Below are 23,435 nucleotides of genomic sequence, written 5' to 3' on the forward strand. Positions count from 1 at the left end.
TTCACTTCCACCCTCTGTGCCCCGACAGCGCGCCCGGGCTCGGAATCCAAAGCCCCCGGGCACTGGCGAGGGGTAGCGCCGTGTCCCGGGGCATCGCGGATCTCTCTCTGTCTCCGGGCTCCATCCCGCCCGCCTTGGGCTGCCGCGGCGGAGCCGCTGGGGCTGCGGGCGCGGGGCGGGCGGTGTGTGTGCGTGCGTGCGGACGGGCGCTCTCCGCTGCAGTACCGCGCCTGGCCGCGCACCGGCAACAGCCCCCCGCGGCGCGGCGCGGCGGCCCCGGCGGGCGGGCGGAGGGGGGCGCTCGGCCATGGGGCGCGGGATGCGGCTGGCGCTGCTGCTGCTGGGCGCCGCCGCCGCCGCTGCAGGTGGGTCGTGACCGGCCGCGCTCGGCGCTCTCCGTCCTCCGCGGGCGTGCGAGGTAGATACGCGCCGCGAGTGCGCGTGCGGGTACGCGCGTGTGCTGGAGTGTCCGCACGCACGGGGAACCGCACGGGCGTGCGCGCAGTGCGCTCACACGCGTCGGTCCCGGTACGCACGTGTCCGCACACACGCGTCTAGGTGCGCGTGTACGTGCGCGCAGGCTGGCTGCGCGTGTGTCCGCACATGCGGGGCTGTCGGTACGCGGCGTGCGCGGATGGGTGTGGAGAGCCAGGGGCCGGGATGCGCGTCCCCCGCGCCGCAGACAAAGAGGGGTCCGGCCGCGCCGCACCGCGCTGTGCTGCGCGGGGCCGCCCCTGCTCGCGGAGCCTCCGCCAGGCCGGGTGGGCTCGGGCCGGGGTTTCGGGGGGTGCCGCGGAAGCGGGGCCCGGCTGCGGAGCGCTGCGGGTGGCAGTGGCGGGGCGCTGCGGGCTCCGCAGGCGCTTTGGGCGGCGGTGCCCGGAGACGTCGGGGTGCGGAGGGGGGCGGGCAGGGTTCCCAGAGCCCCTTCCCGCAGCGTAAACACTTCGCGCTCAGAGCTGCCCGCAGCGGGGTCCCGCAGCAGACACACTCGGGCATAAACAGTTTGCGTAACGCTTCCTCGGCCGGGTGCGAGCCGAGTGCCAAATTTCTTTTTTAAAAAGAAGAAAAAAACTCTGATGGGAAACAAACATTCAATCAGGCACAAGATATAAACGAAACATCACAAGGCATGTGTTGCTAAAATGCTTAAGCAGGAAGCATATGATTTTCCATGGATGTTTTCCCAGGTGAGTCATGGTACTTGCTGCATGCTCTTACTCATTACTGAGGATCCCAGTCCGGTGGCATGTACAGTAGATAGAATGGGAAGATTTAGTTGGGCAGATGCATTAAGTGCAATAGGGAAAAGCACCTTTTCCAGTGCTGTGGCAGACCAGTTGTGAACTTGTGACAGCATAGAAACCTTTATGCTCTCAGCTTGTCCTTTTACTGAATCGCTGTGGCAGCCAGTGTTACACTAGAAAGCTGTCACTTTTCATAACATGAAGTGCCCTGCATCGGTCATGCAACTCTTTTCCAATTCAAGTGAAAACAAACACCCTTTCAAAGGGGGTTTCCTCTCCCCCCTTTCTGTCCCTGGGACCCACGTCTATGTGCCAGCAGCATTTCTCAAACCCTGCTGAAGCCAAGGTCCCTTGCTCCAGATCTGATCCCGGGTGAGGAAAGGACCCTCAATGCCTGGCCCGAAGACAACTGCAGTCAGTGACCCTGCATGACCAGGGCTGGAGCACACCCCGAGCTGGGAGCAATCAAATACTCGCAGCTCCCGGGCTCTGACATGGGATTTTGTAGCCAACCTCTTGCAGCTGGGCTCAGGCAGAGCCTCGTCCCTGCCCTGGGGCCATCTACGACGGCCCTACCACCAACTGCAGTCACGGGAAACCTCCCATTGACCAGGTCCTCCTCCACTGCATTCCTGGAGGCAGCAGTCTGGTGTGCAAAAAACAAAAAGACTTGATGAACACAAACAGTGGTCTCAACCTGTCTGATGGTGCTGACTGAGCCCTGCTCTTCCTACCACTTCCCAAATGTGCTTTGCAATCCCACAACTGAGGGAACCGCAGTAAATGTTCATCTATTTGTGTAGCGGCCAACTGCACCGTGTTACACGTAAGCCAAGAATCCAGGAAAGGAGCCAAAGACATAAATTAGGCCAACTACTGGCTAGCCTAACTGATAATATGATAATAGCACTTAACTTACCTACCCCTCAGGAGAGCTACTTAGGTTAGTTAATGTTTATACAGCGCTTTGGAAAGGATGTTCGGGAGTTGTGGGTGATATTACATTGACCTTACAGTTCTATTTGTTTACTTTTCTGGAAAAAACATATTCTGCACAGTTACTATAGGTCATCTCCAGCACAGCTTTACCAGCACACTGTAGGAAGCTAACTTGACTGAGCATTTCTTATTCACCAAAACTTTCCCAAGACTGCTTACCCGATGAAATCCACAGACTGGATTCAGAAGTGCCTTGTACTGGGTGCGTAGCAAGCAGTGCTCCACAGCTGTTCTGAGAAAATGCTATAGAAAACCCATATAGAACTTTTGTGGTAAAAATGATTTTGATCCAGGGTGCTTCTTGAAGAGTGGGAGAAGTGGGGGTTGCTGTCAGGCATGAAAGGCTTAGCACTGCTAGTGCATAACATAGCTTAATTGCAACTATGACACTAGGCAAAAGCTGAATAAGCCTCAGATAAAGGATTTATTGGATGTTAAACTGAAATGACCTTCAGACATAACAAAAATGCCAAGAAGAAGACATTAATTGGTGCACAAAGCTGACTGTGTATGACTGGCCTGGTGATAAAGAAGACATTATGCACCTCAGATGCTTTGACCTCCACACATCCAAGTCAACAGAGATTTTTTTTTTAATATATTAAATAATTCCCCAAATACCGCTTTGACCTACTATGAAATTTATTAATAAAAAGTTGGAGAGCCCCTAATCAAGCATTGCTGCACCAAGAGTTACATAGATTACATGTGAGAGTTCCATGGTTTCACAGTAAAGCCCATGGTGATTTTATTTTTCTTTGACTCTATAACTGTGGATGTTAAAATTGACAGGACTTCCAGAAAAGCTTGGACAAAACCCACAGAGCCTCAGCTGTGTGGCAGCTTGCCAACATAATTTCAACCAAAACTTTTTTTTTTTCTTCCACTTACACTCACCAGCAACAACCTTTCCAAACTTAAGCCATGCTACAATTGAACACTGGTGTCAGCAGCAATTTCTGATTGTGGGAAAATTTGGGGTAGGGATGGAGTGGTGGGAAAGGGGGTGAAGGCTTGAGGTCCTTGCTGGCAGGTGATGTTCCTGTGGGCTCTCACAGCCCCGACACCTGATGTGCTGCACGGTGGGCTGGGTTGCAGCAGTGCTTTCCCCATGGCAGTGTCCTGGCCTCGTGGCAGCATGCTGCCTTGGCGGCAGCTTGCCTTTCTTCTGCTGTTCTCCACTTCCCCCGGATCCCTGTGGAGACCTCGGGGCATGGGGGGCATGGCCCTGAAGCCTCAGCCCTGCTCTGGTGCCTCGGGGCGGGAGGGCAGGGCGTACTCATGTTTCCCTCTGTCTGCTGCCTGCTCTGCATCTCTTGATAGATCTTCCCAAGTGCAGGGAAACCCGGAAAGGCTTTGGGGTGGCTTTTTTTGCTTTTATAGACGCACTGAGGTCCGCAGAGGGGAGAGCTGAGCAGCAGTGCCACACCGTCCCGCGGCCCCTCCAGGGCTCGGTGGGTGCCAGCGGCACACGGCTGCGGCGGGGGCAGCATCCCGCTGGCCGCGGGCCGTGTCTGCTCTGAGGGGCTGCGGTGCTCCCGCCTCAGGAGCCGCCTGCAGCCCCGCTCTCTGCCCCGCAGGTCTGGGCGGCGTGGCGGCAGCGAGCAGCCCCTGCGACAAGGCCTGCAACCCTCGCATGGGCAACCTGGCGCACGGGCGGGCGCTGCGCACCGAGACCTCCTGCGGCCGCCGCGCCGCCGAGCCCTTCTGCAGCTACAGCGAGGACGCGGAGCGGCGCTGCCGCCGGCCCCGCTGCGGCCGCTGCAGCGGGGCCCACGCCGGGCTGGCGCACCCCCCCGCCGCCATGGCCGACTCCCCGTTCCGCCGGCCCCGCACCTGGTGGCAGGCGGCGCAGGATGCCCCCCGGGAGACCATCCGCCTGGACCTGGAAACCGCCTTCTACTTCACTCACTTGATTATGGTCTTCAAGTCGCCCAGGCCGGCTGCCATGGTGCTGGAGCGCTCCCAGGACTTCGGCGAGACGTGGAAGCCTTACAAATACTTTGCTGCTAACTGTTCGGCCACCTTCGGGCTGGAGGATGATGTGAGGCAGAGAGGAGCCATTTGCACTTCCAGATATTCGAGCCCCTTCCCCTGCACTGGAGGAGAGGTAAGTCCGCCTGGGCTGCGACGAGAGAGCCCCCGCTCCAGCTCCTTTTCTCTCTGCAATCTCTGCACCCGTGTTTACGCTTCGTATTTCACTACACCGGCATCTCTTGTCATCGCACGTATTTCACAAAGTGAACTAACGTTATTCATTCCTAGGTGATGTAGACACTGCCCTGTCTCTTGCTTTGCTGCCCTCGCGGTCCCTCTCTTTTCCAAAAAATTCCTCTCCTTTCACCTGGTAAACCCCGCTACACAACTGCAGCCTAGGCACGTGCTGCTAATTCCTCAGGAGTGCCAAAGGGAAGGAACGTCACTCTGGACAGCTTTCTCCAGATCTTGCAGTCGTGTGGTTTTAGGGTGATGCAAATCAGTCTGACCAAAATGCAACTATGTTAAAATGAATAATCACCAGACTGACTTTTAATAGTGACTGCCTTCGCTGAGAAGCAGGCACATAACCAGCCAAAGTAGCTACTACTCACCACACACTGAAGTATGGCTCCCACAAACCAGGTTAGCCAGGTAATTTTAAAGCTAATACCTTGTCTTTTTTTCCTGTGCACACTTATAACTTGAAAAAAAGGAAGAAAAGCATCATATTTGCTAAGAAGAAAAATACACCTGAAAGTCGGACGATTTTCAGTATCAGAAACAGCAGATAGCAAGTGATGCATTTGCAGGCTCTACCAATAATACTCTTCCCAATGTGCAATTCCATCCCCCCGCGCTGCGGAGCTTCCCCTGGAGCCGGGGCCCGCTCCTGTGTCCCCCAGTCGTGGGGACGCATCCCCGGTCACCGGCTCTGGACTTTAAAGGCTGCTCCCTCTAGTGGCCTAATTTATTGAACTTGCCTGAAAGCTTTATCAAACTTTAAATTTCTCTCTGGCCTAACACAGGGAAAAGATAAAATCTGGTTGGTGAATCAGGACGTCACCTATATCATTGCAGTTTCTGCTGAGAACTGGTTTTGAGGTGAAAGCCCGATCCTTGGAGACCAGCATTCATGTTGAGAAAAATCATGTATTCAGACCCCTTTGCAGTCACTTGTGATCACCTCTAGCCATGCTCTGGCTAGGAAGCCACTCTCTGCACTCTGTGGGAGCTGTTTTTTCACTAAAGTGCATCTGTTAGCTGGGTCTCAGGAGGCGGCCAGTATCTTGCTCTGGGAGAAGCTACTCCGTGCCCTCATCAGCTGAGAAACAAGGATCTCCAGACCTGTCAGACAGATCCAGGGTGACTGTTCCATTGCATTCTAAATCAAATGGTGAGAAAAAGTACTACCTTTCTTTTCTTGCCATCTTTTGCTTGTGCTCCCAAAAAGCTGCCTAAACTTCCTTTCAGAGTGCAATATATAAGGGGGCTTACGAGAAAGGTGAAAAAAAGACTTTTCAACATGGCCTTTTCCGACAGAACAAGGGGAAACAGTTTTATACTGAAATCGATTTAGATGGGACATAAGACTTTTCTTTTTTGTCATGAGGGTCATGAGGCACTGAAACAGGTTGCCCAGAGAAGCTGTGGATGGCTCATCCCTGGAAGTGTTCAAGGCCAGGTTGGATGGGGCTTTGAGCAACCTGATCTACTGAAATACATCCCTACCCATGGCAGGGATGTTGGACTCAATTATCTTTGAAGGTCTTTTTCCAGACAGATAATCCTGTGGTTCTGAATCAGGGCTAACTACAAGGTAACATCTACAAAAGGAAGGATGTCTGTACACCACTGGGAATTGCTAGCTACATGGTAACATCTACAAAAGGAAGGATGTCTGTACACCACTGGAAATTTCTCAGGCCCTCTGTACTTGTGCCAGCTGTGTCCCACCACCTGAATCACGGAGTTATGCCAGCCTGTGATGGATGGAGAAATCTACAGTTCTTAGGCCAGCCAGTGGGACTTCTCTTGGGTGTATGACTTGCATGCTCCTTTTTTAGCTTTCCAGGGATTTTTACTCAGGGACAAGAAACCCAGGGCATCTTACAAGGCAGTACTTGCCTCACTGGTATTGGGTCCCCTCTTGCTAGCATCCTGGTGCACTTTTCATTGTGGTCACTGCACACCAGGATGGTGCTGTCCCTGCACACAGGATGGGAGCTCTGCCAGGAGAGAACCTGTCCGAATCCCGACCTCAGGCTAGCTGCTGTCTGGGCTGGTGCAATCTGGGGACATAGAATGAAGGTCTTGTGTGTAGAAACCAATGCCTGTCTCAAGAAGAAAAGTAATTTGGTGCTGTTTGATGCATCTGCAGTAGCATGCTGCAAAGAGAGGCTATGAACTGAGCTTGCTCCTGTGGGACCTCTTCTTTTGGCATCACTTTAGTCTGTGTTATTGCAAAGAAGCTATAAAAGTCAAGAGCATTTAATTGTTCCAGGTTTTAAACAAATACTGCATCCGAGGGGCTGAAGCTTAGAAGATTTTGCTCACATGGTACACTTCAGTTTCCTGCACTTAAACACCACTTTTTACCTGCAAAGTAATAGCAGCAGCTCTCCAGATGGCAAGCCTGCATGCTTAGCAAATATCACATTTAATTTATTACAGTGTGCTGCATTCCAGCAATTACTAGTAGCTGCCAATAGCAACATGTATCTGACCTAAAGAAACATCAGAATTTTGTGTTCTGTTTGGAGTTATGTTGTGCTTTACTCCCACTTTGGTCGCACCTAATTTCAGACATATGGAAACAGTAATTTCACTTGAAACAGTGGTTTCAAATATGCAGTCATCCAAAATGTCCATGTCTGAAGGGTATTGCTCATTACTCTGAAGGTATTACTCATCTTCCTTAAGGCACAACTACGAATTCCGTGAGTGCCACTGGGTTTCTTTTTTAACTTTTAGATTTGTTTTTTAACTGGGACGTAACAACAGTAACCCATGATCCAAACCATGTGTCACATTGTGTGCTGCTTTCTCACACTTCAGACATTTCAACGCCACATGTGCATTTCTGGGCACAGCATTAAGGGCTTGCAGGATTTTGCAGGATGTTAGGGTCTCTCTGCATGGTGCTGGCAGCTCAGTCACTGCTGTCTGTCCCCTTGGATGAGCAGTTTGTCTCAGGTGAGGCCTCAGGTGGTGGTGACTCACCCCAAATATCACTGGAGTTTGGCACAGAGACAACAGCTTGTTGGGCTGGTGATTTCTGGTTTTACCCTCTGTAAATAACAGGCAGTGCTGATCCACCTGCATTTCTGCTGATTGTTACGGTGCCTGCAAGCCCTGATTCAAGGCAGCAGTGTGCAGAACCCCACAGTACTCAGGAGTTTAGGGCCTATTTTCAATATATCACCCATCTTAATTTGGGTCAAAGGTGTATCTGCTTCACTTTTTATTAAAAAAGATCAGCCTTTTGCATTCTGCCCTCATCATCATGAGTCATTCCTTAGATGCCTACTTCAACTCTTATGACAAAAATCCTCCCTCATCAGAATTTGCCGTGATGTTGATCTTGAGGAGATTTATGATAGTGTAGAAAACAAGCTGCCAGTCTCTAGGTTCATTTCAAAGACCCAGACCTCAGAAATGCTGAAATGGCTCTGGGAGATGTCTTTCATCCTTCTGTAGCAGTGTGACTCTGGGCTTGCCTATGCAGTGGTGGGACTGGGGTGCTAGAGAGCCCTGGGAGAGTGACACTTTTGGAAGGCTGCAGTCACCTCAGCTGGGTGCCACCTCAGCAGTGGGAGCCATACAAGGTGATTAAGTCACACGCCACGTGTGGCACTTGGATGGTCTATTGATGGGTAGAATCACACCATCAGGGGCTTGCTAGGTCCCTGCTCTTCTTTGCTGCCTGTCCCTAAAGCTGCAAGTCCACCGGACTTGGTTATTTCTGATGTGGATGCGGCTCCAGCTTGAGGCAGGCAAGAGATGGAGGATCAACAGCCCAGGGGTGGGAGTAGGAAGGAAAGGACAAATCTGGACAGAACTGCCAAGCAAAGAGGTTGAAGGCTGTACTGATGTCACTAAAATGCCCTGGGTTTGGTCTAAATAGTTTTATTGGTGGAAGTAAGCCTGAGTTCACAGGTCAGCATGTGCCAGAGACCTCAGGGGCTCTGCTGAGCTGAGCCCCATGCCAGGGCAGCCTCCCCGCAGTCTGACCTCTTGCAAGGAAGAACCACTGTTTCAGCAGCCAGCAAAGTAGTCAGTGATTTGTCTGCAGCTACACAGAAGCCAAACAAACCAACGGAGCCTCTCCTCAGTGGGGAACAGAAAGGAGGCAGATGGTGGGTGCCCACCTCCTGCCCTGGCGTCCCAACCTTGGTACAGCCAACCTGGGTTTCCAGCAAGCTTCAAGCATCTGCCTGTTTGAGGAGCTGGATTTGCAGCATTGTGAAGGGGACCTATTCCCATGTCAGGGAATAATTTCAGATCAGCTGCATACAGAGAGGTCATTATAGACTTCCCTTATGCTTAATACAGTGAATTGTTTCACAACAGCAGTTTGTTAAGCATAGGTCAGAAACCTCATATACAGTTAGCCTTGTATCACCAATGTTTTAAGAGAAAGGCTATGGCCAAGTTTTAGCCTGAATCATACAAAAATGCTACAAATGCTGAGTATTTTCATTGTTTTTCAGGGTGTAACCCTTCAGACACATTATTGCAAGGGAAATCAGAACTGGATCCACCAGCCAAACATAATCTGATCTAAGTAAACAAGATGCATAAATAAACTCTTTTAGCTTCATGCTCAGACAGGAATACTAATTTTACTCATATGCATAAAAGGCTATCTTCCCTCCCATAGTTCAGATTATATTAATATTTCCTTTTCAACACACTAATCTTAAAATTATCCTTGGCTAGGGATCATTGTTGAGGGCTCAAGGGGCCCTTAGCAGATGTTAATTCTTTAACTGTGAGTGAGAGTGACTGTCCACTCTGCAATGCAATTATCTCATTTGCTTTACATTCCCATCTGTGGTCAATTCAGATTAGCTCGCCTGAGTGTCCCCATTTAGACAAGCTCCAGGATAAAAGGGCTTACTGAAGCAGAGTCTCCTTGACAAGATTTTAGTAAATTAGTAACTTATTTTAGTGTTCATCTATGCAGAATACTGCTAATAAATCACTTGGAGACCTCAGCTATTGTTGCTGTTTGCTATTTATAGAAGAGGCATATTTGCAGTTTGACTATATTCCAGCAACAAATTCTAACATGCTTTTAAACTTTTGAAGCATCACATTACCACTGTTTTGCTGTGGGATGCGTGTCTTACTGAGCGTTTTATTGATCTCGTGCCTTCCGTGGCGGAAAAACCTCCCTACGTTTTGCCTTTCTCTGTTACTGCATGCAGCCTGCCTCTCTTCCTTGAGGATTTGGACACCAGTCCTACTGGTTTTACCTGAAATTAGCTGTGTAGAGCAGAAATAAACATGGTCAGAAGTCTGACCATGACAGTGAGTGGTTGTAACACTCACTGCTGAAACTAATAGGAGTTAAAGATGGTCAGTGACTTTTAGTTTTGAGTCCTGATTTTGGGTTGTAGAAACTTCAGCCTGGTTGGGCTTTTTTACCTTTTAGGCCCGAATAAGCTTGGTTTTCAAGATTATCATTGTTGTCCTTAACTAAAGCTACATTTTAATTGTGCTGAGGTCCTTCAAGGATCTTGTGGGTAACAGGAGATTTGAGTTCAGTCTCTTGCAGGACTCCACAAAGAACCTGGGCAAATATGCAAGAATAACCTCAAAACAGCCTGGGATGTCAACCCATTAGAGGGCTGCAAACATCTTTTTTAATTGTCCTGTCCCACTGACATCTGCACAGAGAGAAAACAAGGGCCCAAACTGATGAGAAGGAAAGAGGAATCCTGGCAGGTGTTCAGCAGTGCTCAGGACGTGTGAGGACATAGCTAGGGAAGTATGTTTTCAAGTCCCATCTCTACACTTTGTACAAGTTCACTTTGTAGGAAAAAGACTTCTCTAAGAGTGTCTTCCTGATCCTCCTATCTTTGGGAAAACACGAATTGTTGGGCTCTGTTCAAAAATGCCATGTGCAAAGGAGAGTCTGTTCAGCTAGGCGTGGCTGGGGGGATGGCCAAATCCTGACCAGCTCTTTGCATTGTATCATTAAACCTAGCAAGACATGGGGACTGTTGTTTCATAAGCACAAGAATAATGATTCATAGGGGAATAGTTAATGAAATGAAGTAAATGAGGCTAGGCTGCAGTCAATAAAATTATATAGGAGCCTAGAAATCTCAGGCTGTGGCAGCTGGCAATATATAAATATAAATAATATATAAATATTATAATATTTATTATAATAAATATAGCAGCACACTGGCAGCAATAAAATAGCAGCACACTGGCAGGACACTATCTCACACCAGCCACCTTGCTGATGGCTGTGGTGAAGTGCATCCCTTGGTTTGGTCCTCAAGCTTTCCTTCCTGCATGGATGCTCATCTTCCCAAGCACTGTTGAGGGTTTCCAAGCTGGTGCAAGTTTCCAGCACTGGAGGAAGGGAGATTTTCCCTTTAAATAATGTGGCAGCAAAAAGCGAATCAGGGGAAAAGGGGAAACTTTAGCTTAGTTTTCACCTGATTGTGACAAATCCCTCTCCCATGAGCCATTCTAGAGGAGTGACATGTCTCCTTATGAGGCCTCCTGGATGCTCAGCATCTCTGAAGGACAAGGGCATGTGAAAAGCAAGATGTTTCTCCAACCTGCCCCATGATCCTCTGCGTGATTTCTCCCGTTACAAGTAGCCCATAGGATGGTCTCCTTTTCTTCCTGGATATCCCAGTGCTTTAGCACATGGGGTTGGCCCCCTGCTTGGCCAGCTCTTGAAATGCAGCTGCCTCTGGGATGGAGCATAGCCAGTGCTTAACAGTGCATATCAGCAGTCCCCCACTTGGAACATCAAGTTTCTAACAACTGCTTCTGGATCGACCTCCAATTATGGCTAAAACAAATTATTCTTTGGAGGGAGCTTGACCAGTCTGTGAAAGGGGGAATATTGTAGGCTGCCAACAGCAAGAGGGAATGGGTCCCAGGGCTCCAGGAGACCCTTTCCAAACTTCTTATGTAGGATGTGGAGAGCACTGTACCCACATAAAACAAGAGGAGTTTGGGTAGGCAGAATTTAATTCTCTAAATTGGCATCTGGCCTTGTTAGCAGGACTATTGCTTCCCTTGAGAAAAGTGCCACGGGATTTTAACGGTGCCTCCGGAGCCTCTCTTCAGGCACTGCACCCCACTGCTTCATTTCACAGTTCATTTTTGGCATGAAGAGAAGGCTAGCTCACTTATTCAGCTCCCAGTTCTCTGGCTGGAAAGTAGACTGCCATGTTTCTCATTGGGATTCCTGGATACAGCTGGTTACATGGGAAGCATGTAACCTAAAGCAATGTATTGACATGTCTCAGAAGCTTTGGATCAAAAGCTCGTTTGAGATTAATTGCCATGCAACAGTGGGTGTCAGTGTGAGATACCCAGTCTAACATTCAAAATCCTACACAAATGGTGAAGTTCTCAAATTCTCCATGGGTAACATTTTACAGGAAGAAAAGAAGTTGATGTCCAGAACCCAGTTTACTCACTGCATATGCTTTGAGTCTTTTATCACCAGTCTCTCTGCAGCACCCCTCATTCCAGTAATCAAAATCTATAGCTATGGCTTGAAAGAAGGGTGCTGCTTCTTGTGACCTTTTTGACACTGAGCAGTTACAAATAATTCCAACAAGTGTTCTTTTTCCTAGAATTAAGTGTATCTCATGGTAGTTCAAGCAGACAGTCCTATAGATACAAAGCCTTTTCATTATAAACAAGAGCAGTTGAAAAATATTCACGGAATTGTGTTACTCACAGGCTGAAAGAAAATCCCCTTGATCCTTAGTACCACTGCAGTTACTGAAACACTAACCTGCTGCCTTTCAGGCTTTTGCAGTGGTGTGTTGTGCTCAGAAGCTGTCAAAGAGGTTATTCTGCAGCTCTGGGGAGTGAGCCAGCTTTTCTTACAGCCCTGCCAATGAAGAAGCAAGTCCAGTCCTTTGTCTGGCTCTTTGGAGGTAGCTCCAGGGTTTTTTATGGTCCTCCATATGCACAACAGTACTGCCAGCCGGACAAGGCTGAGAACATAAATCTTTTATGGGGATGGGGAAAGGAGGGGAATTGCTGGAGGGATGAGTATTTAAATACCATCTTTCTTGCTGATAGCTCAAAGGACTTCATATCATCAGCTGAGATGTGCTGGTGCATTTTCCTGACTGGGCTAGCGCAGCCCTGGAAACGGTGATTCTAAAAATGAGAAAAAGGCAATAATTGTTTTAATTTTCCTTGATAGTCCATAGCCAATGATATCGTGCATCTGGAGGGTTTTGTGAGCCAAGAAACTGAGTGTTTCTACCTGATGAGCGAAAGTAGTGGTTAAGCAAAACAGAGCCATTGTGGAATAAATTATGAATTATTGGAGAAGCACTATTAACCCGAGATGACGAAATCCAAGAGGTTTGAGCTGTAGTGAGATTTTCCTGATAAGAACATTACTTTTGTGATCATTGACTGCATGAAGACAGGAATGACCTAGCAGTGTTTCATTTTCATCTAATGAAATTGTGTAGTTGAATGTTGAAGAAAAGTTGAGAAGATGTCTCTCATCTGGCTGATTATTGTCAAAGACTTCAAGGATCCTGGAGAAATTCCAAGGGTCTTCCCTAGCTCTCCTTCTGCCTTTTCCAGCCCCTCACTGGTCAGCTGCCACATGTGAGTTGGAGCTCTTCTTGGATAGGTTCTCATTTTTGAGAATGGCAGAAGAATGCTTTGAGATTCCCAAAAGACAAAAGTTACCTTGGTATAAATTAATTTGGGAGGGATGATTATTTGAAATAGCTGGATTTTCCTCCTGAAGTCTTTGTAAGATTGTATAACTTTTGGATGCTGAGGCAAGAGATTATTTGTCTTGATTTATGTGCTGTAAAAGGCTGCAGAAGGACTGGAGGCATGGGCCAAATGCTGTCTTATGTCAAATTATATGAAGGAGCCTTGTTAAGTCTGCTGCAGGAATGCCATTTCTCCAGCATCTCCAGGAGCTCAGGGACTGCTGGTACACAGTGGCTTACTGTCATGGTTGCTTGGGGATGTGATTGAGTGCCAAACACTGTGGCCTGCAAGATTCCAATGCCCAGTGTGATGTGTCTTTGATGGTGGCAATGCAGGTTTTCCGATTTCTATTGCTGTTTCACCTCATCCAGGTGATGCTGAAGTGCACACCATGGGGGCAGTCAGACCTCTCCACAAGCACAAGAGGCTCTTCTTCCCTGGAGTCCACTTGGTCTGACAGGCAGAAAAACAAAGAAGTGTTTTAGAGGAGCTGGTGAGTAATACCTGCCCAGCTTAAGCTGATGAACTTTCCACACCATGTGATTTATTTGCAGCATCTGCCAAAAGCAAATCTTGTCTTTTTTTAGCCTAGGGTCATTGCAATGAACATAGCACAGAGATGCACATTGGCTTCTCTCCTAAAATCTTGTTGCTCAGTGTGGTAATATATGAAATAAGTCTGTCTTGTCAGTAGGAAGTACCAGCATTGCAGCCCTATCAGCCTTCTTCAGGGGTAGTAGTCCAACAGGCTTAAATTTGTGAAGCAATGAGATTGTTTTCTTAAAACTTGCAGGAGTTTAACATTTAAGGTGTATCTCCAAAAGGTGGTTGAAGTTAGACAGTGTTTTCAGAGGTTATTAGAGTGGACTGATGGGCAGGGACATGGATGCACATGGAGTGCAATGGCACAGAGCCCATTCCTGTAACAAAATATTCCTCTGTGGACACAGCTCTCCCCTCCAGGAAGTGCCAAGGACAGCCTGGCAGACTTTGACCACACTGATGCAGAAAATCCGAGAAACTAAAATACTGACCAGCAGGGTAAATGCTAGCACAGAGTTGCACCCTCGATACTGAAAGTGGGAGACAAAAGAAGCTACCTGCAGAGTATGTGTCTCTCTCAGAGGGTGTATGAGGACACAGAATCTGCTGGCTGTTGCCAGGACTAGGTCTGGTGTTTAGACTGTGCATCTGACAGCAGGTGTGCCTGAGCTGCTGCTACTGAGGGAGCCCTGCTAACCAAACCAGGCAGCTCCTGTGCCTGAGGCTTCCCACTGTATTAAAAAAAAAAAAAAAAGATCCCCGAAGCTGTCAGGGCAAGTAGGACTGTCCACGTTCCCCAAAGGTATCAAATTAGATTCACTGCTGCAGCTTGAGTCTTGCACAGCAAACCTTGAAAATCTAGCCATCCTCAAATGAGCAGTAAGACATCCTCACATCAGTCTTCCCTGCACATGCTGTTGTGTGAGAAGTTTAATTATTCTTTTCTGGGAAGGCACAGGGGGCAAGCACAGAACAGTCTTAGCTCCAAGATTCCTCTGCAGCACTGAAGGTGACTAAGCAGGGGTGTGGGAAAGAGGTGTGAGAACGCTCTCTTTGAAGGGGGAGCACCTCACTGGCATTGCATTTCTGCAGCTAAATTTACATCCAGCTCCATCAACCAGGCCTTTGTGGTTATGACGAGCTTATTGCTTCTAGTTCATTTCTTGGGGGGAAGTCGAAAGCAGACACTGTGGCAGGTTGACAGTTGGCATACATATTGTGTCCTTATTAATATTTTTAGTTACACATTTCTACAAATGAAATTTCTCCCTGGGAACTTTCCATAATGTTTACCAAGTGAATTGACTACCTATAACTTTTCCATCTAGTGAGCAGGAAAGTGCCACAATAAAATATCCCTACTAAGCTTCTCTGAACAAGACCAGCCAAGGCTGAAAGCAGTTGCCACCTTTGGCTAGTGCCTTCAGGAGAGTTCCTGGGCTCTTGGATGGCTGGGCTGGCTGGAGGGAGGGAGGTGCAGGGGGCAGGGTGCAGGCAGGCAGTGGCTGGGGGATGACAGAGGTGTGCCATGCAGTGGATAGAGCATGGACTACCTCAGCTTGTGCCATCATTTGAAGTGAAAGCCAAGGCCTGTGAGCACAAGCAGATGTGAAGCAATGCTGGATACACAGCTGGGAATGCCAGGGCCAGGACGTCAGAGATAAGAGCTCACTTTCCCCTCAGCCCCAGCACCAGGCAAGTAGTGCCTAACCTCAGCTGCTTGTTGTGCTTGAGGTAAATTTCTCAGGAGGCAAAGGGCTGAGGTCCTGGATGTGCTGGCAGAGCTCCACCATTGCATTTACTGCCTACATTTTCAGAGCCTTTCAGAGTCCAAGCACTAAATAAATCAGATCACTTCCAGTGACGTGGATATTCCACAGGGCCCCAGAATACAAGCCAATTAAGCACATTTATTTAATGCCTACATACCAAGAATCACTGCAGATTCCTAATGCAAACGTTAACTTTTCAGTTAAACACTTACTTAGACATCATACGCCCTTTTGTAAAGTGGTGCACATTCCTCATCGCTTTTGCTCTCTATCTGGATAAGACAACAAACTTTGCATTCCTTTTATTAATACTATTTTTTTTCTTTTGTTCCTGTAAAATGCATAGAAAGGGATAAATCTACCAGCAAAAATCAAATAAATCAGTACTGAATTTATCTAATGCCCCTGAGTTAATTACATGAATCACTAATATGGATGTGTCATTGTTGTAGAGTAATTATAGATATATTTTCATGCATCTAGGTCAGACAATACAGGGTAGAGTTCATCAGTCTCTTTTGGAAAGAAACCACACATCACTTCATGCAATGTTACCACCCTGGTTTTCATTTACAACCAAGTAAAAATGTGTTTATGTTTTTAATATTTGTTTATTGCTTTTATTTCTGCTGTATTACTGTTTGTTGACTTGTTCCCGTGTGTATATACTTCTTGAGTCTTCTATCCATTTGTTCTCCCTGTTTGCAATTTATTGATGTTGCCATTTCATCAACCATCCCCTGCTGCCTTCCTGGCTGAGGCCAGGCTCTCAGTTGGAGGTTGGAGCATGGCACCTCTGTCCAGGTGCACGGACCCAGGGAACAGGCACATGCACAGCAGCTGCAAGACTGTGCAAAGCCTCTGTGCCTGTTTCCGAAGGTCTGTGAGGAAGAACCTTTTTGTGGCTCACCCGTGTCTCTTCAATGTCGCAGGCATTTGTATCCCACAGGGTCCCATTCCATTGCTCTGGACACTTGCATCTTGACAAAGGTCCAGGCCCTTGCAGCTGCATTCAGTGGAGGCGGGCCTGTGACTCACTGAGAAACCTTTGCTCCTGGCAAGTCTTTCATTGGTTTTGTTGACTTCAACAGTCTATTTTGACTTCACAGTCTATTTTGTTGCAGTCAGAATCATTCATTAGCATTTTCCTTCCCACTGTGGAGATATGTATAAAGATGTCCTTTTATTCCCTCGCACACATAAACATATGAGGGTACTTCTTGCAAAGAGACTTGATGAGTTTGTATATCAAGGTCATTGTGGTGCAAGTGGTTACTTGAGTGCACCATGTCCATGGCTGCTGCTTTATTTATATACAGGGCTACATTCCTGCATCTGTGGAAGGGTGAGGAGCTCAGGCTTCTTCTGCCACTAGAACTTGTGAAATAATCAGCAGAGCAAGAGTTGCTCATGACAACCTATAAGGAAATCGAAATCATCAATGTGGGAATTTATTAGAGGCTGTCTATGTAATGATGTGACCAAACTGCAGACAGCTGCAGTGGTCTGGATGAAGAGCAGAGTACTTTTACTCCATGACATGTGCAAGGTACTGAGGGACAGCTTATCCACTCCTGCTCCCTTGGAGTGGAGTGGGCTTCCCTTGGGAGTGGAGTGGGCTTCCTCCTACCACCAACATGCATCGCACTGAGGGTCAGGTTAACCCAGCCCTCTCGAGGCAGAGCAGTGACCTTCCTCACTCAGAGGCTGCAGACTACAGCTCCCATTTGGCTGTGTAGAGAGACCACCACCATGCCAAAAAAAAAAAAAAATCTCTGTGCAACTTTTAAATCACTCCTCAATTGATGTTGCTTCATGCAAAGGTTGCTTTTATAGCATGTGGGATCCAACAGCATCATTCCACATGTCACAGAAGGAGCATTACCCCAAGGACTAGTTATTTTGTTTCTTAGCAGTTCTATTTGCCTCCTGGTTTGTGACATGAGTTATTGATAGATACTTAATTTTAAATGGAAGCTGAGATAAAGATTCAGTTCCTGGGGCTGTATTTAAGAAGAATCCCAAATATCATAAGATTTTTTGTGAGCTAGCAACACTGGGAATGAAAACATCTTTTTGATAGAATATAATATGGATGTAAAGCTCAGAAATGCTGGGTTGCTTCAATGTATTACTTCTGACTTGTTTTACAAAATATAATATTTTAATTAGTGCATATGTTTCAGAGCTGCTGGTATAAAGATCAGGGGCTCCCACACTGTGCTATCATACTATTGCAGTAAGTCACATTGTCTGCCTAATGTTGTGATGCCAGGTTTTGATGTTTTGTTAGAAAGCCTTGTACACAGAGATGGAGACTTGAGTGGGAAAGACAGAAGCCTGGTCACCCTGGAGTGCTTACTGTTGAGGCTTGCTGCCTGCAGAGTGGCTGGGGGCCACTGCCCAACAGAGTCCTGGCTGGACAGTGGCACCAGGGAGACAACGGGCTTCTAAAACAACATCATCAGATGTTGACAACACACATGTTGACAAAGTGTTCTTTTCCATTTTTCCTACACTCTTCCTCTACACTGCTAAAACTGAACCATATTTTGGTTGAGGAGACCTCTGATTGCTGTAGCTGGGAGTAGCCAGAAGAACTAGAGGTGTGAAAGCCTGGTCAGGTCTGCTGTGCAAACCATGGTTCATTAGTAGAGAGGATGCTGAAACCTATGCCCATCCTATTGGTGGGACAATTGCATGGAAAAGCCCAAGAAGAGGTAAAAGCAGGAAATCTGGCACTGCCTGTGTGTGTATGTGTGGCTGGGCTGCTGGAAAGAACAGGGGTGCAAAGCCATGATAGCTGTGTAAGACCAGTGTGGCCCCAGTGATGCGCAGACTCCTGAGACCAGCTGGGATACATTAGTGATGTTAATAACTAAACAGGAAAATCTTGCTGGGAAACACATCCTTATCCTTGTTATGCAGTGTCTGAGGGCTTGTAGAATCCCAGATGAATCTGCTGTGTCAGAGCAGAAGATTGCTATTTGTATGATCTCCTACATATTATAATGACCAGTTAGTATTTGGTTGCAGAAGGGCTGCTGGGGTCTGGGATGGAGGCATGGGGATGTTTACTGCCCTGGCAGCACTGAGACCAGGCTCACTCTGTTACAGGGCTGCAGGGCACAGTGGAGCTCCCCAGGCCAGGGCTGCTGGGCACAGCCAGAGCAGCACAGGACAGCCAGCAGGGAGAAACTGAGAGCCCGCAGCCCCTGGGAATTACAGATAGAGTTCATGTTTAGCATCACTGTTTTCATGTAGCCATAAAAAGAAATGTTTGTAGCATTTTAGGGTCTGAGCAGGAATACTGGCTCCCTTGAAATCAGCAGCATAACTCCCCCTGAATTCCACACAGACAAGATTTAACTCTGTCAGTGCAGAGGCACTCAGGGTTATTGATTTCCTTGCTATGATTGTCTTTACTAGAACCACAAACATCAGTCACATGCATTAAACAGGGATAGATAAACAAGGAAAATTGAAAACATGAGAGGAAAGTCTGCAGCTCCATCTAGTATAAATTGTTCCCATTTATATAGTTTCTCCCCTGCTCTCATCTGAATTAGGACAAAGAGAGAATTCTCTGAGATGCAATTTATGTAGTATCAAGAAACCCAAAATGCTAGTTTTTATTGAAAGTTCTTGAACCAGCATTTTCTGTCATGTCCACTAAAAGGAAATCAATATCTTCAGTTTGGATTTTTCCCAAGGATTTTTCCCTTCCGTATCTGAAAGCATCTTGTGTTCACAAAACCACTAGCAAGTGAATGTGATCAGAATGTCACTGATCTAAATTTGGGTAAATAACAAGCCTTGGGTTGAGGTGAAAGAATTGTTCTGGTTGGGGTTCATTTGGGTTTCTTTTGATATCTGGTTTATATTTTTATTTTAGGAAATAAGAAAAAACTCTGTATATCTGTGAAAGAGAGGGAGGAAAAGATATCTTTTGAAGTGTGTTACTGTTTATTAATACCCCTCATATGACTCAACACTTCTGCACAAGGAGCATGCTCACCAGCCTCGTCCTCTGACCACCTCTCCCAGTTAACCTTCTCCTTTACCTGTGTCTTTCTGGCAGAAGATGCTCAGACACCTTTGGGAGGGAGTGTTTGCAGCAGGGCAGTGCAGAACTGCAGCCATGATGTGTTTGCCAGCATGCAATGCCCAGCTCCAGCACGGCCGAGCCCTGCTGTCACCAGCATGCTGGTGGCACCTTGGCAGGCTGGTGGGGCACGCAAAAGCATGCTGCCACCATCCAGCTCCAAAACAAGGGCTAAATCTCCTTCCAGGCTGACACAAAGCTTCCTCTGGCTGGATTCAGGCAGCCCTGGAGAAAAGCCAGGTCCCAGCCAGGAGCAGTGCCAGCAGCGGTGGGGCTGATGGAGGCAGCAGCTGGTAGGCAAAGCCTGCGAGCAGGCCAGCTGGCAGCACTGTGGTCATTATTTCCAGGATCTGTGGATCCTGGTCAAATAAAAGGGAAGCGTTCATCAGCTAAAGCATATCAGCTGCTTTCTATGGAAGGAGTGGATTTAGAGGTAGGAGGCTGTGATCCCTGATAGTGGCAGCAGTAAGTTGATGCCCTGCCTCTCACTGGGCAGGAAACAATGGTCACCTCCTTGCTGCCTGCAAGAGGCTGGCCAGCATTTTGGGTGGCATGGATGGTTTCAGTGGGGCAGCACTGTAGTTTTAGGAGGTTTTAACTCAGTGCTGGGAGTAGTGTATGGAGCCATTTGGCTGCATCACACCCTCAAGCACTCAAGTGATTTGATCAAATGTTGTTTATAATTATCATAGTTCATCAAGCTGTCGGTGACTGTTCAGTGAAAAACTACTTAGTGATTCAGAAAGTGTCACTGTAAGTTGAATGTTCCAATAGCTAATATATGTTATAGATAAGTTGTTTAATGTCAGTGGTAGTCATATAAAGTATATGCTGTTTCTGATTCCTCATTGTAGGCAGCTAGACTAAAAACTTTAAAATAAGCTTTTTCAAGAAAATTGGCTATTTTTATCTAGTGCTCTCAATATTCAGCTTGAGCCAATATTTGCCTATTCAATCAGACTGAAGTTAAAATAAAGAATGGATGATAAGTATTTGTTTAAACTTTGGAAGCCCCCCTCTTTCCTCTCTTTCTTATCTCGGTTTGCTTGATTATCAGCTTTCTGTCACTAATTGCCACACCTAATCACTTTTCCACTAGGAAGCAGCCTGGGACTGATAGGAACCAGATATCTGGAAATATGAACTATATTTGTTAAAAAATACACCCATTCTGGGAGAGGGAATGTTAATGAAGAGTCCCCCAATTGCGCATCACCTGGCAAGGTGCTGCTCCCTGTGCTGGGCCACACCACATTGCAGGGGCACCCACCTCTGATTTGAGTTAATGGCAAAATGTCACTTGACACCCATAAGGTCCTTACTTCTTGTGGAGAGCAACGTAAGGGATCATGGGGTGGTCACCCTGTGTGCACTGATTTGGAGGTGGATTTGCTGCTCCCCCCCATAGAAGGGGAAGAGCATCATGAGAGCCTGGTGCACGCTCCCAGAAGATGCTGTCATTGCCATTTCACCCCACGGCCCACGCTGGGGCTGGCTGACATCCTCCTTTCTGTTTCACCCTCTGTGTCTCTCTGCCCAGGTGATCTTCCGAGCCCTGTCCCCGCCTTACGCCGCGGAGGACCCGTACAGCGCGGTGGCCCAGGCGCAGCTGAAGATCACCAACCTGCGGGTGCGGCTGCTGGAGCGGCAGGGCTGCCCCTGCCTGCCGGCCAGCCCTGCCCCGCAGCCCCCGCCAGCCCTGCACTACGCCATCTACGACTTCATCGTGAAGGGCAGCTGCTTCTGCAATGGCCACGCTGACCACTGCATCCCTGTCGCTGGATTCAGGCCCAACAAGGCGGCTGGGGTTTTCCATGTGGTACGTACGTGCACCCAACAGTGTCTGCACTGCAGGAAAGCAGAAGTTTAAAAATAGTAAGGGATGGTATAGAGTATAGTGTAGGTCCAAGTGTGCAATATTTGACATGGGATGCCCTGGACTCCAAGCACAGTGAGCAGAAATGGTCTTTACAAAGGTGGTGGTCTCCATGTGGGGCTGAAGTGCTGAACTTCCTTTGTGTCTTGGTGTGGGACTCTCATCCTTCAAAAGTGCTCCACAGTAATTTATTTATTTCAGGTAAATCTTTAAAAATAATTAAATTACTGACACCCATCTTTCCCCAAATGCTAACTTGCAATAACACAATATCTAAAGGATAAAAAATGCAGGGCATTTTGGTAACAAAGAAGGAGGAGAGCTTCTCTGAAGATACGAGGCATCATGTAACTACCATTGCTTCTGGAGGATCCAAGGATATTGGGTTGAACGAAGGGGATAGAGATGGGTTTTGACTCTCACTCACAGGCTTTCTATTGCACTTTACCATACCTTTCTCTGGATAAAAACTCTATGCTCTGATTTCAAGGGGATTCCCATCACAAGAGCTCTGAGCTCAAATTCCTAAGGAACAACCAAGACCTAAACTCCAGGGAAACAAGAGCCACTAACCCATAGGGCAGGTGACAGGCACAGCAGTGGCCAACACGCTGGATGCCTGTGGCATGGCATGCCTGCGCCCCGCCAATCCAGGGACACTTGCTGACACCAGCACATCTCATCCTTTCTGCTCATCCGGGCTGGCTCTGAAAACTCTGGCTTTGCTGGAGGAGGAGCAGTAGGGAGAAACAGAGCAGCCAAATATACTGTGCTGAATAATATTAGACAGAGAAAGATCATTAAAAAAAAAAAAAAAGGCAGTTAGTCTAGGTAAGAAGTCCAGCCCATTGGGGAGCTCTCATTTCACTTAAATTACAGTCTCAGACATGGAGTAGACAGGATGTTTCCCTTCTACTAGAGCTAGCCTTGCAACATCTTGAAAACATACCGGTTTGAAAGCGTGCAGCTCTGTGATTGATAAGACTCTTTCAAGTAGCACTGCTCTGCTTTCTGCAGATGTCCCCTGAGTGAAAGTCTTTGAAAGGAGCTGTTGCTCAGGATTATTTTGGTGGGATACAATTGCATGGGAGCATGCCCTGGAGCACCACTGAGAGCTGTAACAGAGCCTGCAGCCAAGTAGCCTCCAGTACGGCTACAGGCTAGGGCAACCAGAGTGGGCAGGTAGCAGGCAGGGCTGGGAGAAGGAAGCAAGTGCCAAAATCATGCTGAAAACAGAGCAAGAAATAGCAACAAACCCCTGTACTGGCCCCGAGGGGGAAATGCAACTCTGGTTATAAACGTTTATGTGGCAGGAGTCCCAAAGGTGACGTTTGTGCAGTGAGGCTGACTCATTTTACTGTGTCATACTGTGTTTTACTTACACCTCATCCTGCATGTCCCGTGAGGGGTGTGCCAGTGAAGGGGTGACATAGCCCCAGGGTTTGCAGGGAGGGTCAAGTTGTGGTAAGAGCTTTCCTCTCCCAATACCACCTTTTCCATCATAGAGCTGGGGCAGTTTTGGCTGAGCCTAGTCCATGCCAGGTTTCTGTGGCATGAGGCTACTGCTGTTTGGGGACTGCAGTGGCACCCACCTCGTGCAGCCCAGCCTGGGGTTTGCCAGTGCATTGCACCAAGATTGGAAGAGAGAATTATTTCCAAGGTGATAGGAAGAATTCATCACACACGTGAATGAACTGAACAGGGACGAAAGATTGCGATGTCCATGGCTGTTTAGGTGGTAGCAGTCAAAAAACTTCTGAAAAGAGAGTAGGACTTCAGAGAGAGAGCATTTTTATACATTTCAGCTGAAAAACTCACAGAAAATATAATTCTGAAGAATTATGACCAGTCAAGAACCCTGAAGAGTATGCTTTAAGTTAGAGAGCTAACATCAAAATTTAAGCAAGTTCAAGATAATTTAATTAAAAAACCAAACTTTTCCAAAAAATCCATGTGCAAGT

At 47.7% G+C, this 23,435-nt stretch overlaps 1 protein-coding gene across 3 annotated transcripts in view; it reads left to right on the forward strand.

Annotated features, from left to right (window-relative positions):
* Positions 1-261: 261 nt before the first annotated feature.
* Positions 262-23,435, forward strand: part of NTN4 (netrin 4) — a 47,751-nt gene continuing 24,577 nt past the window's right edge. The window contains exons 1-3 of one of the 3 annotated variants that reach the window (XM_041474231.1): positions 262-365; positions 3,824-4,353; positions 21,139-21,417. In XM_041474231.1, the coding sequence (XP_041330165.1) occupies positions 308-365; positions 3,824-4,353; positions 21,139-21,417 (867 nt within the window). In that variant the 5' untranslated portion in view covers positions 262-307. Of the gene's footprint in view, positions 419-1,051; positions 1,188-3,823; positions 4,354-21,138; positions 21,418-23,435 lie in introns of those variants that run through there. The other 2 variants (XM_041474235.1, XM_041474232.1) reach the window with 2 other exon arrangements.

Source organism: Pyrgilauda ruficollis, unplaced genomic scaffold (assembly GCF_017590135.1).
Source record: "Pyrgilauda ruficollis isolate IOZ18807 unplaced genomic scaffold, ASM1759013v1 scaffold32, whole genome shotgun sequence".
Classification (NCBI taxonomy): Eukaryota; Metazoa; Chordata; class Aves; order Passeriformes; family Passeridae; genus Pyrgilauda; species Pyrgilauda ruficollis.